Genomic DNA, 12,949 nt, shown 5'->3' with positions numbered 1-12,949 from the left:
CTGATTGATTGAAATTTAATTACCTAGTTCAAAGGATCATAGGATGTTGAGGGTTGGAAGTGACCTCCGGAGATCCTCAAGTCCAACCCCCCTGCCAGAGCAGGACCACAGAATCTAGTGCAGGTCACACAGGAATGCATCCAGATGGGTCTTGAAAAGAGACTCCACAACCTCTCTAGGGTGTCAGTTCCAGTGTTCCATGACCCTCACAGTAAAGAAGTTCCTCCTAGTTCATAGTACCCAGAACAAGTAATTGGGGACACGTGTTAAAATTACTTTTTTCCCCACAATACATGTTACTTCTGTTACAAAGAAACTTCAGGATAATTTAGTAATGAAAATGTTCATGGAGAAAAGGGTCTTTTTTTTTTCATTGCTTAAACTAATTTTTGTTCTGAGGTTTTAACCATAAATGCAAGACTGACTGTGCAAGTTCATGGATACTATTTCCTCTCAGCTCACAAGGAATCAGCAGAAAAAGCCTGCAAAAGAGGACAAACAAAGAAATGGACTGCATGTTGCATTATTCATTCAGTTTTCAATTGTGCATTACCCACAGACTTTCCAAAAGTCTTGGGAAATATACCAGCTCTACTCATCATTGTTAATCATCTGCTCTTTGCTCTTCCCCAAACATGTTACTCAGTTTGTCATCTTATCTTTCCTTGTATTGGAAATATTCACCTAACCCTTTAACTAAGGTTTAACACTCCAGTAAGCTACCATGTGGGAATGTGTGTGCCAGGAATGGCATAACTTCCAGTGCTGGCTTTGGCAGTGATACTCTTCATGGCTTTCTTTGCTTCGTCTAGATCCGTGACATAGCTGTCTTCTTGCCAGTCTTCTTCATAATACACCTCTGGTTTACAGTCTTTGAAACATGCTTCATGTAGCAGTGATGGTTAAGTGGTTCTCTAAACGTTCTTAAATGAAAGCCACATACTATCCTTCACTTTAGGCCATGCATTAGGTCTCATTTTCGTTCTGTGGTAGTGTAAATGTTTGATTTTAGTAGGTCTAATCATGATTTATGCTATGGTAAATGAGAGGAGAATCAGCTGTTGAAACAATCTGATTTAAACAACAGTGTTTAATACACTTACCAAACAGTAATAGATCTTGATTAACATACACATGTTAGTTTTGTCCATTGAGACTATTACTGTAACATAATCTGTCATCTGTGCATGAGAGGCCAGTGTCAGTTATGCTTGGGAACTGATACCTAGCCTCATAATGGTAGTCAGACAATGAACTCTGGAACTCCATCTCTGAATGCAGCATATGAGAATGGAAGATGCTAATTAATTAAGGGTGCTCTCTTCTTCCAAATACATTTAGAGAATAAAGTTTATTAGCCTCTTATTTCTCATCTTTTCAGTTTTCTCTTCTGATGGTACATTTAAGTTTATGTGTCAGAAAGGATGTTCCAAATTAACCTTTAACATTACACCTCATTGCTGTATGCCTGCACACAGCATGCATCCTGTTTTAGTATCCACTCTGCCATTTTAATAGATGTTTTCTTTTCAGGACGACTAAACTGGTGGTCCACGGTGTGTACAAGTTGCAAACGTCTTCTTCCCTTAGCTACAACAGGTGATGGAAACTGCCTCTTGCATGCTGCATCTTTAGGTAAGGGACACTCTGTACACAAAACCCTCTGCCAGAAATATTTACCACTTTTCTCTGTCCCCAGCAAAAGCTCAGAATTGCATGAGACGTAAAGACTTCTGTTAAAAGCCTGGTTGTGGAGCACTGTCTTCTTCAACTTTCACTAAAATATTGTTTGCTTTAGGCATGCTTGAGAGAAAAAGGTAAAAGTTATATCAGGTAATCAAAGAAGTATAATTGGAACAGTAAAACCCTTGTATCATTAACACCATTGAACTGCATTTTTCCTTACAGAGCCCACCAAACCTAATGGCTCTGAAACAGGCAGATTCCAGGTGCTATTGCAGGACTGTCTTCATTGTGGGCAAGAAATTGCATTAATTAGCTGGATTTTGTTAAAAGCTTTGGCAAACAGAGTTTGGGGTGAATTAAAACAATTTCCAGTTGATTAATTAACCAGTAATACAAGATCTTTGAAGCCTTTCTTCAAATCAAATAAACAGAAACCTGTGAAGCTGAAAGTCTTGTTATGTGTTCTATTTCCCAACCTATTATGAGGACACTTAGTTGGTTGCAGTTGCTAAAATTTTCTGTCACCAGAACACCAAAAAGTGCCTTTTTAAAAAACACTGGAAGTTTTAGTATTTTGAAGAGACTCTTCCTTTTGTAAGAAGTAGTAAGAAAAGCTTTTACTTTATCCAAGAATCCTTTTATCTTTCTCCATTTTATATTAGGAGGAATTGTGTATTATTTACACCTAATTTTTGGAGTAGTTTGACTTGCAGAGTTTTAAATAAACATATTTAGTGCCTGTAGCTGGCACTATTTTAACTGGCTGTCTATGGGCACATGTGTTGGTGAGAGTTCTGTTCTCTTTTGTTGTATGTTACTGTTCTCAACTACATGAAGGTCTTTTACTATCTTAAAATGAGCATGAGGCCCTGTGGCTGGTTGTATTTTTAGACTTACAGTCATCTGGAATGCCAAAGGAAATGTACTACCCTGCTGTGTAAGAGCAGGAGGCCTTTGGGTGCCAGTATCATCTGTGGTTCACAAAAGTGCCTGCAGTCGTCATTAGCATTTGTGTGTCTGCAAGCTGTGTTGGCAACTGCAGCTGAAACCAACCTGTGCATTGTATATTCCATTGCTTGGGGCAAAGTTAAAGTTGCCTGCAAGCAAACAATGCAACAACTCAAATCCTTAGTCATTCTTTACTCAAAGTTAAAACTTTGCTAGAATTCTCTAATGAATTCATTAGCTTATCTATATTGAGTGCTTCTGTAGGAAACCTTCAAAACAATGAGTGAATTATTTGCTGAGGAGAATTTTAAATAGTGTTCAAGCTATGCTTCTTTTGCTAATAGAGCAGTATTAATTATATTTGTACTTACTATTCCAATATCTTTATTTCTTTATAACTGATGTCATTCCATGCTACTTTAGGGATGTGGGGATTTCATGACCGGGACCTTGTTTTACGTAAAGCACTCTATACTATGATGAGAACAGGAGCTGAAAGAGAAGCACTGAAAAGAAGATGGAGATGGCAACAGACTCAGCAGAATAAGGAGGTCTGTATGGCCTGAAGAAAGTCTTCAGGGCCAACAGAATTCTTCTGAAATTTGGTGTCAAAGTTTCAATTGTTAATTTCCTTGTATTCCATTTTGCACGGGAAAAAGATATACTTGTATTTTGCATTTGACTATCAGAATGCAAAGGTGTTTGTTGCTTTGTGTGCATAAATGTGCATAGCTTTGTGTCCACAAAGGTCTAAGATTAGTTTGGAACCTTAAGAAAACTTTGGGCTGCTGTATACTTTAGCTTTAGCATTATAACATGAAGGGATGAAATTCACTAAAGAAAGAAAACCCCCTTTAGGAAAGATTCCCCAGAAGGGTGAATTAGGATCCTTAGAGCTGTGACCAAATGTTGGGTGAATATCTCTTAACTAAAATCATCCCCAGATTTGGTTTGACTGCTGATTTAAAGCTGTACTTCAGCATGTAGTATTTTCTGAAGATGTTTATACCTAAAGAGTGCCTAGAGAATATAGCTGAGCTGTGAGTGACTTAGCTAATTCAGCCTACCTGAAAATACAGGGGAACACATGCACAATCCTTTCTGCTCTTGGAACCCCACCTGTCTGCCAAAGAAGCATTCATCATGATGGTAGGTATCAGTGAAGAAAGCAAACCTCCAGAAATGGGCAGTAAAACTGCTAAGCCTGGTGCCAGGAATTCACATGGGTGTGATAACTGGATCTCTGGCAGAAGACACACATCTAAAAATGTAATCCAGTATACATATACATTAGTGGGTTAGTTAATATTATTTCACTTGACTAGGAATGTTGAACCACTCATAGTCCAAGATATTAAACTCTATCACGTATGAAGCCCAAAATAAGTTAGCTGGAAGTACTGCTACAGAACTCTGCTTACATTTTGTACTATCATGGTGTCCAAGCTGTTTCATTCTCTCCCATAGTCAGGTTTAGTGTATACAGAAGAGGAATGGGAGCGGGAGTGGAATGAACTGCTTAAACTGGCATCAAGCGAGCCTCGCACGCACTTCAGCAAAAATGGAGGCACTGGTGGTGGGTAAGTTTACAGCTTGACAAAACCTTTTTGGTTTTGTTATCGGTAGGAAAAGAATGCACTGCAAATGAATTAAGATATCCGTAGGACCATCAGACTGCCTTTTCCACTTGTTATTTTTTTTTCACAGAGTAGAAGATAATAATCTATACATTCCATTGCATTATTTAGCACTTTGACCACATTTCCTTGCAGTTACCACACTAACTTGAGGTTACTTTCCATCCAAAAGAGACTGGGTTTCATAAATCCTAGTTTCTTGGTTTCTGGAGCAAGCATGTTGGCAGTAGCATTTACCTTCAGGGAGATAAAGTGCCTCATCTAGCTGAACATCTGTAGCTTTTCCTTTGAGGGACACTTAGCAGAAAGGTAGCCACTGCTCAGATATTTTTACTAGGAAAATGTGGAATGATAGAATAATATCACATCTTCTAATAGCATTCTAAATGAAAGTAGTTTGTACCCAAATATCATCCCTCTGTGCTTTAGCACAGCTTTAAGCCACCTTCTCATAGTCATACTTCTGTTTCAGTCCTTTTTTGCTTTGTAGTTCAAACAGAAAATCTTCAGAGAGATCTTTTTTGGAGGTCAAGTCACCAAGTAATTATTTCTGTTTTCCAGTTTTAAAATGCTGTTAACCCTAAACATTTGGGGGGAGGGGGCAGTAGTATATATGGCATTAAAGCTAAAGAACTATTTGCATGCAGTGTCCTTTTAAATAGAAAGTAGAATATCAAGTTACACTGTAGTCTTGTGAAACTCCTCTGAAAAAACCAATATCCTGCTTCAGTCTTTGAACAGTTACAAAAAAAAGTTAACTAAAAATAATCATAATTAGTATTTCACCAATAGGAATATTTGCTCTTTCTTTTGATTATTCAAGCTTTTATTAAACCCATGTAACATAAATAGTGCTTTCAAACACAAGAATTATTTTGTGATCACAGACGGTTTTCAAGTAAAACTGATTTCAGATAAAATGATTCACTCCCCCATCATAGCAAAGTCTGATGTGGCTGGAAGGTTCTGCATTGGGTGTATTGCTAAGAACCACATCAGATTATTTTCTTACCTGATTTCATATCTGTTTATCTAGATTGATTCCATTAAAGAGCACAGCTGATTGCAGCTACTTTGATTACACTCTTCAAAGCTGCAGTGTTTGCTAGTTACTACCCCATGCTAAAAGGCAGTGAGGAAAGAGTGTGTTTTCTTGCAGACCAGCTTGTACTATATTCAGTGGGTAGCATTTCAATCAATTAGCGTCTTACAAACAGTTCCACAATATTAGATGGTTTCAGGCAAAAAAACAAAACATTGGAAAAAATGGATAGAAACATGTTTCTGAAAAAAATTTGGAATGAAATAGTATCTACAGCATATTGAAATGCTCTCAATGCACATACAAAATCTACTTTAAACAGCTGGTAAGATGAACCAGCCCTCCCTTCCAGTGCAGGTGTTTCCAAAGTATAGGACTATTGACCAGCCTCATAATGCAGAAGAAGCTTTAGGTTTTGTATCTGGTATTTACCACTAAAAATATGTAGTATTTGTTTACTTAGTTCATGTTTTCCTTTAGCTACTTTTTCTCCTGAAGAAAATTGCAAGTCGTGATAAGTAAACTGTCAAAATAAGGCACACAGCACCAGAGGAGTAACAAAGTCTTTAGAAAAATATTCTCTGGGCTTTGAAAGAATATTGTGTTTTCCTTTTAACCCTGTGATGTCTAGGCTAGATAATTCTACTAATGCAGGAGGGCATGGTTTAGAAAATCATCCATATTGTGTCTCATTTTTGTTTATTTTGAGGGGAAAAGGACACCAAACATGGGTTTTCATTTTACTCTCTAGTTTGTTTCTTAGGGTTTGTAGATATTTTCTTGTTGATACAGTTTAGTCTTTGTAATACAGTTTAGTCTTTGTAATGCAGTTCAGTTTATATTTCTGTTAAATTTGGGGGTTCACCATCAATTTTCTCTGCCCTTATTTTGTACATTTCATTCTGTATGTTTCACAGATAATGTAGTTTTTCAGTATCTACCAGTCAGAGATGTCCTCAAATGTTGCATTTGCCAGTCAATCAACCATCTTTTAGTTGCCAGATATTTAAATAGGGACCAGCACTATTACATAGAAAAAATATTTAGATGTTCTCATCATGGTTCCCATGTATGTTTTTTCAAATCAAAATAAAGGAAGGATAAATAGGAAATAGTTGGTTTTTCTTTTAAAATAGTGAAAGAGGCATCAGGCAAGACACTTAGACAACCAAATGTGTGAATATGTATTTCTCTTTACATCCATCCCAAAGACAGAACTAATATGACAGAATGAAGTATTTTATCAGTTTAGCTCAAAATAGTATTTTTGCAGTAGGGTATATTACATTCTCTAGGTGGGTTTTCTATTAAGAAAGTTTGCAAATTAGTCTTTGAATTGTAGATGAGACATTCTCCTTTGGTGTCAGAATTAGCTAAAGCATCAGAAATTGTATCTGCTTCAAAAGAATTCAGTGACAAGCCTAAGTCTGGAATTATGCTGCCTCATTCACCTGTAAGTTCCTTCAAGTTGTCTTTCAAAATGAACTACATATGAAGCAGATCTTCAATTTGCACTAAGTCTCTAAAGATTTCTGCTTTGAGAGCACTCTTGTTCTGAGACTTGGAAGTTAGAAGAACAGAAAGAAAAAGAAAGGCAAAAAAAAAGGGAAACAGAAAACCTCATTCTTAAGTTCTTGTTTCCAACATGTAAAACCCTTCAAGCACTGAAGCTGAGGAAACTAATTAACTTTTAAGCAGATTGTTGTTTTGAAGCAGATTTGCACATCTTTCTGTAAATGAAAAAACTAAATTTCAGATTAACCTAATTTTTCATTTATCTCCATTGCAGCAAGTGCTTTGAGAAAAAGTAAATGTCTTGTACCCTCTGGTTTTGTTAAGAACCTATCATTGCAGTCCTGCTAATGAGAAAATTCCAGCTCGTTCCTTCATTTTGCAGACGTGTTGTCAGTCACAGATTTCAAAACCTCTTCCAGAGCTAAAATGGAAAATTACTGTTGTTCTTCACTTCTCAAACACCTAGTAGAGTTGAAAGCTCAATGATGTGTTGTGTCCCCATGTGAGTTAATACTGATCTTGAAAGTGGATGCTGTTCTTATTTAGTATTAACTGTCGTCTCCTAGCTAGCTGTCTCATATGCTTTGGCACTGTCTTATTAATAAAGTCAAATGATTTTAAATGGGGAAGAAGAGAGAGAATACGGCTGTAATCTTCCCATGTGCCATCAGGGTTTTATTTAAGGCAGAAAACTAGAACAATTTAAACAGAAAGTACCTTTCAAATGCATGTAATCTCTGGGATTTTGGTCTTGGTTAGGTATTCAGAGCATTTCAACAGACAGTTCTTCATACAAAACCACTCTGTCCATCAAAGACCTTCATCTTGTAGAGAATGTAGTTCAGATCACTTAACAAAGACATTGCATTAAAATTTCTTTTGTTTGATCTAGTTGTCTAGTATAGGTGAGCTGCTTCTTTTCAGATGTTCAATATGTGAAGCAATTACAGGGTACAGACAGAAGAAGATTCATGGTAACAGTATATATTTTCCTTATTGAAGATTCTCATGGCTAATAAATCTTTTCATCTGGCCTATTTTCAGTTGATGTAAATTGTGCTTAAGCCAAACACAGCCCAGAAATAATCAAATTGCTGTGGTGATTCAAATCTGCTAGTTCAGAGAGCTATTCAGATGTTAAAAGAGTGGATACCCCACAGTCTAGAACAGAGAGAAAATTCAAGGCAAAGGAGAGATCAGGACTATGTCACATTAAATGCTAGTACCTATGGGATGATTGGTTTTTTTCCTTATTCAGTAAGTTTTTGTTGAATTCAAGATATTTCCTGTTTGACAGATGTTTGCATCTCACATACCAGAGAAGGTGTTTTACACAAAAGTGTACGTCCCCACAAAATTAAATGCAAAATAGCATAAAGCCAAGACACCCTAGGGAAAGACTATAGAACTGCTGTTGCCTGAGGAGAAAAAGTATTGATGTTTTTTGAAGACTATAAAAAATAAAAATTGGACCTCAAACCATTCACATTCTGTCTCTTTCAGGCAATGTAGTATATACTTTTTTCCTCCTGAAGAAAAGAAGGGCAATGACCTACTACTGTGCAGGTGTTTTTTTGTTTGAGTTGAAGCTCATTGCTGAAATACTGTGTAAGGAAACCAATGGATAGGTTCCTACACCTACCCACAGCAGAAATTTCTACTTGCTAGTATGCTGTGATGTATGTTGGTTTAATTTTGGAATTCTTAAGCAGGAAAAGAAAAGCTTTCAGAAACTGAGCAGTGGCAGATCAAGATACAAACTCAGATTTCATTCTGGCCTCGTACTTGTGTCTAATCACCAGATTGAAGAACTTGATCCTTGTGTTGTTTTAGTGCATCTCAGCAGTCTATAGGCATTGGTCTCCTATTCTGCTTGAATCCTGAAACTTAATTTAAAGTTGATTTAGCTCTTATGAGTCAATGGGACAAACTGAGAATCTGGAGTGTATGCATGGGAAAGAAGAGCAGGGGTCCCATAGGGACATGAAAACAGATCTTGGTCACAGTTTAAAGGCAAAAGAGAGAAACAGCAGATAGCCGGTGGAACAGCAGGGTAGGCAACTTTCTCCTTTCAGTCAAAGGGGAAAATACTCCTCCTACTCAAGATGCTATCAGTGTTTCTTACATTGCCAAGGTACGCACCTCTATTTTGTTTAGAGGAGCTAGAAAAACCTATCTCATTGTAGAATCTGATGAGCCAAGGATGTCAGATGAAAGGATTTTTTTGTGGCAAACACAGATTTACAGCAGGAGCTTGCCTAAGAATTACCTTTTTAATTCCCATTAGGTTATCAAACAATATCAGAAAGTAATGAATTTTGTTGAGTACTAAATTAGTGTGGTGTCTACAAGTGAGAGCATTTTCTCTGTTGCTGTTATTTTCTTTCTAAAATACATTTTCCTTTCCATTTTGTTATGTTTGTTATTTCAATAATTGGCATATGTGTTTCAGAAGACTAGGAATATCAGTGACAAAGAAGAAGAAATAGCTGCTGCACTCTGTTGGTTCACTACAATTTCAATGACTGGTTCAAGTCGATTCAAAAAGTTTCAATGTTGTGTTTTCCAGAGTTGATAATTCAGAAGATCCAGTGTATGAAAGCTTAGAAGAGTTCCATGTTTTTGTCTTAGCCCATATTTTGAGAAGACCTATTGTTGTAGTAGCAGACACTATGTTACGAGACTCAGGGGGAGAAGGTAAGAGTTTTTCATAAGAAGTTTCTGCACCTTCATGAATTAAATAAGTCATACATTTCATATATCATATATGTATCGTACTTGTGAGAGAGTCATCAAGTCCTTAATATCTTTACCAGTAAACAACTGCAGCAAGGAAAATACATGTAAGAGCAGGTCAAGAGAGATGATTCTTCACCTTTGCTCTGCTCTTGTGAGACCCCACATTGGATACGGCATCCAGTTCTGGTGCCCCCATTCTAAGGACACAGAGCTATTGGAGCAAGTCCAGAGGAGGGCCATAAAGATGATCCAAAGGTTGAAACACCTCTGCTATAAAGATAGGGTGAGGTAGCTGGGCTTGTTCAGGCTAGGGAAGAGAAGACTCTGGTGGGACCTTCTAGCTGCCTTTCAATACCTGAAGGGATCCTACAGGAAGGCTGAAGAGGGACTTTTCATAAGGGTGTCTAGCAGTAGGACAAGAGGAATGGTTTTAAGCTGAGGGAGAGTAGGTTTAGACTGGATCTTGGGAAGAAGTTCTCTGGTGTAGGGCGGTGAGACTCTAGAATAGATTTCCCAGGGAGGCTGTGGATACCTCTTCCCTGGGGGTGTTCAAGGCCAGGTTGGATAAGGCCATGAGTCTAGCTGAGAGGCATCGTCAGCCCATGGCTTGGACGGGAGCACACTGCATTGGGTTAGGAACTGGCTGGAGGGCCGAGCCCAGAGAGTGGTGGTGAATGGTGCCACATCCAGCTGGTGGCCAGTCACTAGTGGTGTGCCCCAAGGATCAGTGCTGGGCCCTGTGCTCTTTAACATCTTTATTGATGATCTGGATGAGGGCATTGAGTCCATCATCAGTAAATTTGCTGACGACACCAAGCTGGGGGCAAGAGTTGATCTGCTGGAGGGTAGAGAGGCTCTGCAGAGGGACCTCGACAGGCTGGACAGATGGGCAGAATCCAACGGCATGAGATTGAACACATCCAAGTGCCGGGTTCTGCACACTGGCCACAACAACCCCAGGCAGTGCTACAGGCTGGGGTCAGAGTGGCTGGAGAGCAGCCAGGCAGAGAGGGACCTGGGGGTACTGGTCGATGGTAGGCTGAACATGAGCCTGCAGTGTGCCCAGGCAGCCAAGAGGGCCAATGGCATCCTGGCCTGCATCAGGAACAGTGTGGCCAGCAGGAGCAGGGAGGTCATTCTGCCCCTGTATACTGCACTGGTTAGGCCACACCTCAAGTACTGTGTCCAGTTCTGGGCCCCTCAGTTTAGGAAGGATGTTGACTTGCTGGAAAGAGTCCAGAGAAGGGCAACAAAGTTGGTGAGGGGTTTGGAACACAAGCCCTATGAGGAGAGGCTGAGGGAGCTGGGGTTGCTCAACCTGGAGAAGAGGAGACTCAGGGGTGACCTTATCACTCTCTACAACTACCTGAAGGGAGGTTGTAGCCAGGAAGGGGTTGGTCTCTTCTCCCAGGCACCCAGCACCAGAACAAGAGGACACAGTCTCAGGCTGCGCCAGGGGAGGTTCAGGTTGGATGTTAGGAAGAAGTTCTATACAGAAAGAGTGATTGCGCTATGGAATGGGCTGCCCGGGGAGGTGGTGGAGTCGCCGTCATTGAAGGTGTTCAGGAGGAGACTTGACAGGGTGCTTGGTGCCATGGGTTAGCTGTTTGGGTGGGTTGGATTGGTTGATGGGTTGGACACGATGATCTTGAAGGTCTCTTCCAACCTGGTTTGGTTTATTCTAATTCTAATTCTAATCTCTAAGGTCCCTTCCAACCTTAGCCATTCTATGATTACTGTTGTTATTATATTTCCTGATGTTTTTAAAATGATATTTTACCTGTTCTTATGACATTTCTACATTGATTACTCCACCTTAGGCTCTTCTGGAGCTCTCAAAGTGTTGTAGTATTGTATGTTGTTACATACAGAGGAAGCAACATTATTGTCTGTTTTTCATGTAGTTTTAAAAATAATACAAATCTCATTTTTCTTTGCAGCATTTGCACCTATACCATTTGGAGGAATTTATTTGCCACTTGAAGTTCTACCAAACAGATGCCATTGCTCACCACTTGTGCTAGCCTATGATCAGGCCCATTTCTCTGCTCTTGTTTCCATGGAACAAAAAGATCAACAGAGAGAGCAAGGTATGCTGTAAACACAGCAAGCTGAGGGTGTGTGCTGAATGCCACATACAAAAGATTTTTTTTCTACCTATAGGTGTATTCATCTCTCAGAAAGGAAACAATAACCACTAACATTTTATTGCTGCATTCTTAAGAGCCTAAATGGCTTCATCACAAGACTGAGAGCCAAGAACTCTTCAGGCCTAATTCTTGTGTTATCACTGTCTTGGGCACTTCAACTCTTTCTGTCAGTTCCATATATAAATAGGTATAATCGTAGTTACCTGCTGTGCTTCTGAGTTCTTGTATTAGTAAAGTGTTGAGAAGATTAAGTGTGAGTCAGATTACTACTGAAAAAGCATGTGATGGAAAAATCTCTCTTTTGGTGTGCTAAATGCCCTTCTTTAATTTAAAAATATTTAGTTTAAGCATTTTTATCTTCTTGCTGTCTTCTGTTTTACTTTGGAACAATGACAGAAATGAGCAAAAATTTTTGTGTTGAGTTGGAGTTTCCTGAACTGGGAGTGACGAGCTTTAGGACAGAATTTGTTCGTACACCAGTAGCCTAAGTGCTAGCTATAACTGGCCTTCCTTGTAACAACTTAGTAACAGAAAGCTGTGAGATGAATTTCTCTCTGTCTTTGCTCCTTTGTGTGAGAGGGAGAAGTGCTTTGTCAGTAATGCGGTGAGGCTTTACAACTATCCAGTGGAGTTTCGCTGTTAGGTATGAGTCCTCTTTGTTTTGCCTGATGGCACTGCAGAGGTGTTCCCCTTATGAATGCACATACCTGTAATGTAAACATGGAATGCATGTGCTGGCTGTTGCCACCTCCTGAGGGAATTTCATTTAGCTCTCCTCCCTAGAGAGAGTTTAGAGGCCACTAAATATCCTTCATTTAATTTGCTAACACTATGTGCATTTCACCTGGTTTTGGATGTGTTGGGCATTTTCCATGCTTACGAGCCAGCATGCTAGCAGCAGCTGTGCAAAACAGAGAAAAAGATTCTCATTCAAATGAGGCAAAGGAATAAAACTCTTGGACAACAGCTTTTGTTGTAGACATTTTCACGCAAGAATTTGACAACCAGTTAAATTATCCTTCTTAGAAGGAGCAGAGAGTGTTTTACATGAGGCTGGGCAAGATGGAAAACACTACAAAGGATGTCATGTGGTGTTGGCAAACTTCGTATTGCTGAGAGACTGAATTGGTAAGACAAAGAACAAGGTTGATCCAGATGTCAGATATTCAATGGTAAATAATCCAGTGCAGTTGTTCAGTGTCCAGTGGCACGTAGCTATTTCAGGGATTTGT

At 39.1% G+C, this 12,949-nt stretch overlaps 1 protein-coding gene across 5 annotated transcripts in view; it reads left to right on the top strand.

The window, feature by feature from the left end:
* Positions 1 to 12,949, top strand: part of OTUD7A (OTU deubiquitinase 7A) — a 138,847-nt gene that overhangs the window by 113,553 nt on the left and 12,345 nt on the right. For all 5 annotated transcript variants that reach the window (XM_068144007.1, XM_068144008.1, XM_068144006.1 and 2 more), the window contains 5 exons: positions 1,534 to 1,635; positions 3,058 to 3,185; positions 4,102 to 4,214; positions 9,398 to 9,525; positions 11,508 to 11,657. In XM_068144007.1, the coding sequence (XP_068000108.1) occupies positions 1,534 to 1,635; positions 3,058 to 3,185; positions 4,102 to 4,214; positions 9,398 to 9,525; positions 11,508 to 11,657 (621 nt within the window). The remainder of the gene's footprint in view (positions 1 to 1,533; positions 1,636 to 3,057; positions 3,186 to 4,101; positions 4,215 to 9,397; positions 9,526 to 11,507; positions 11,658 to 12,949) is intronic.

This window comes from Melanerpes formicivorus, unplaced genomic scaffold (genome assembly GCF_026170545.1).
Source record: "Melanerpes formicivorus ecotype bairdi unplaced genomic scaffold, bMelFor1.0.p_v2 SCAF_10, whole genome shotgun sequence".
Classification (NCBI taxonomy): Eukaryota; Metazoa; Chordata; class Aves; order Piciformes; family Picidae; genus Melanerpes; species Melanerpes formicivorus.
Note: the sequence above shows the minus strand (reverse complement) of the source record. Positions and strands in the feature narration are given on the sequence as shown.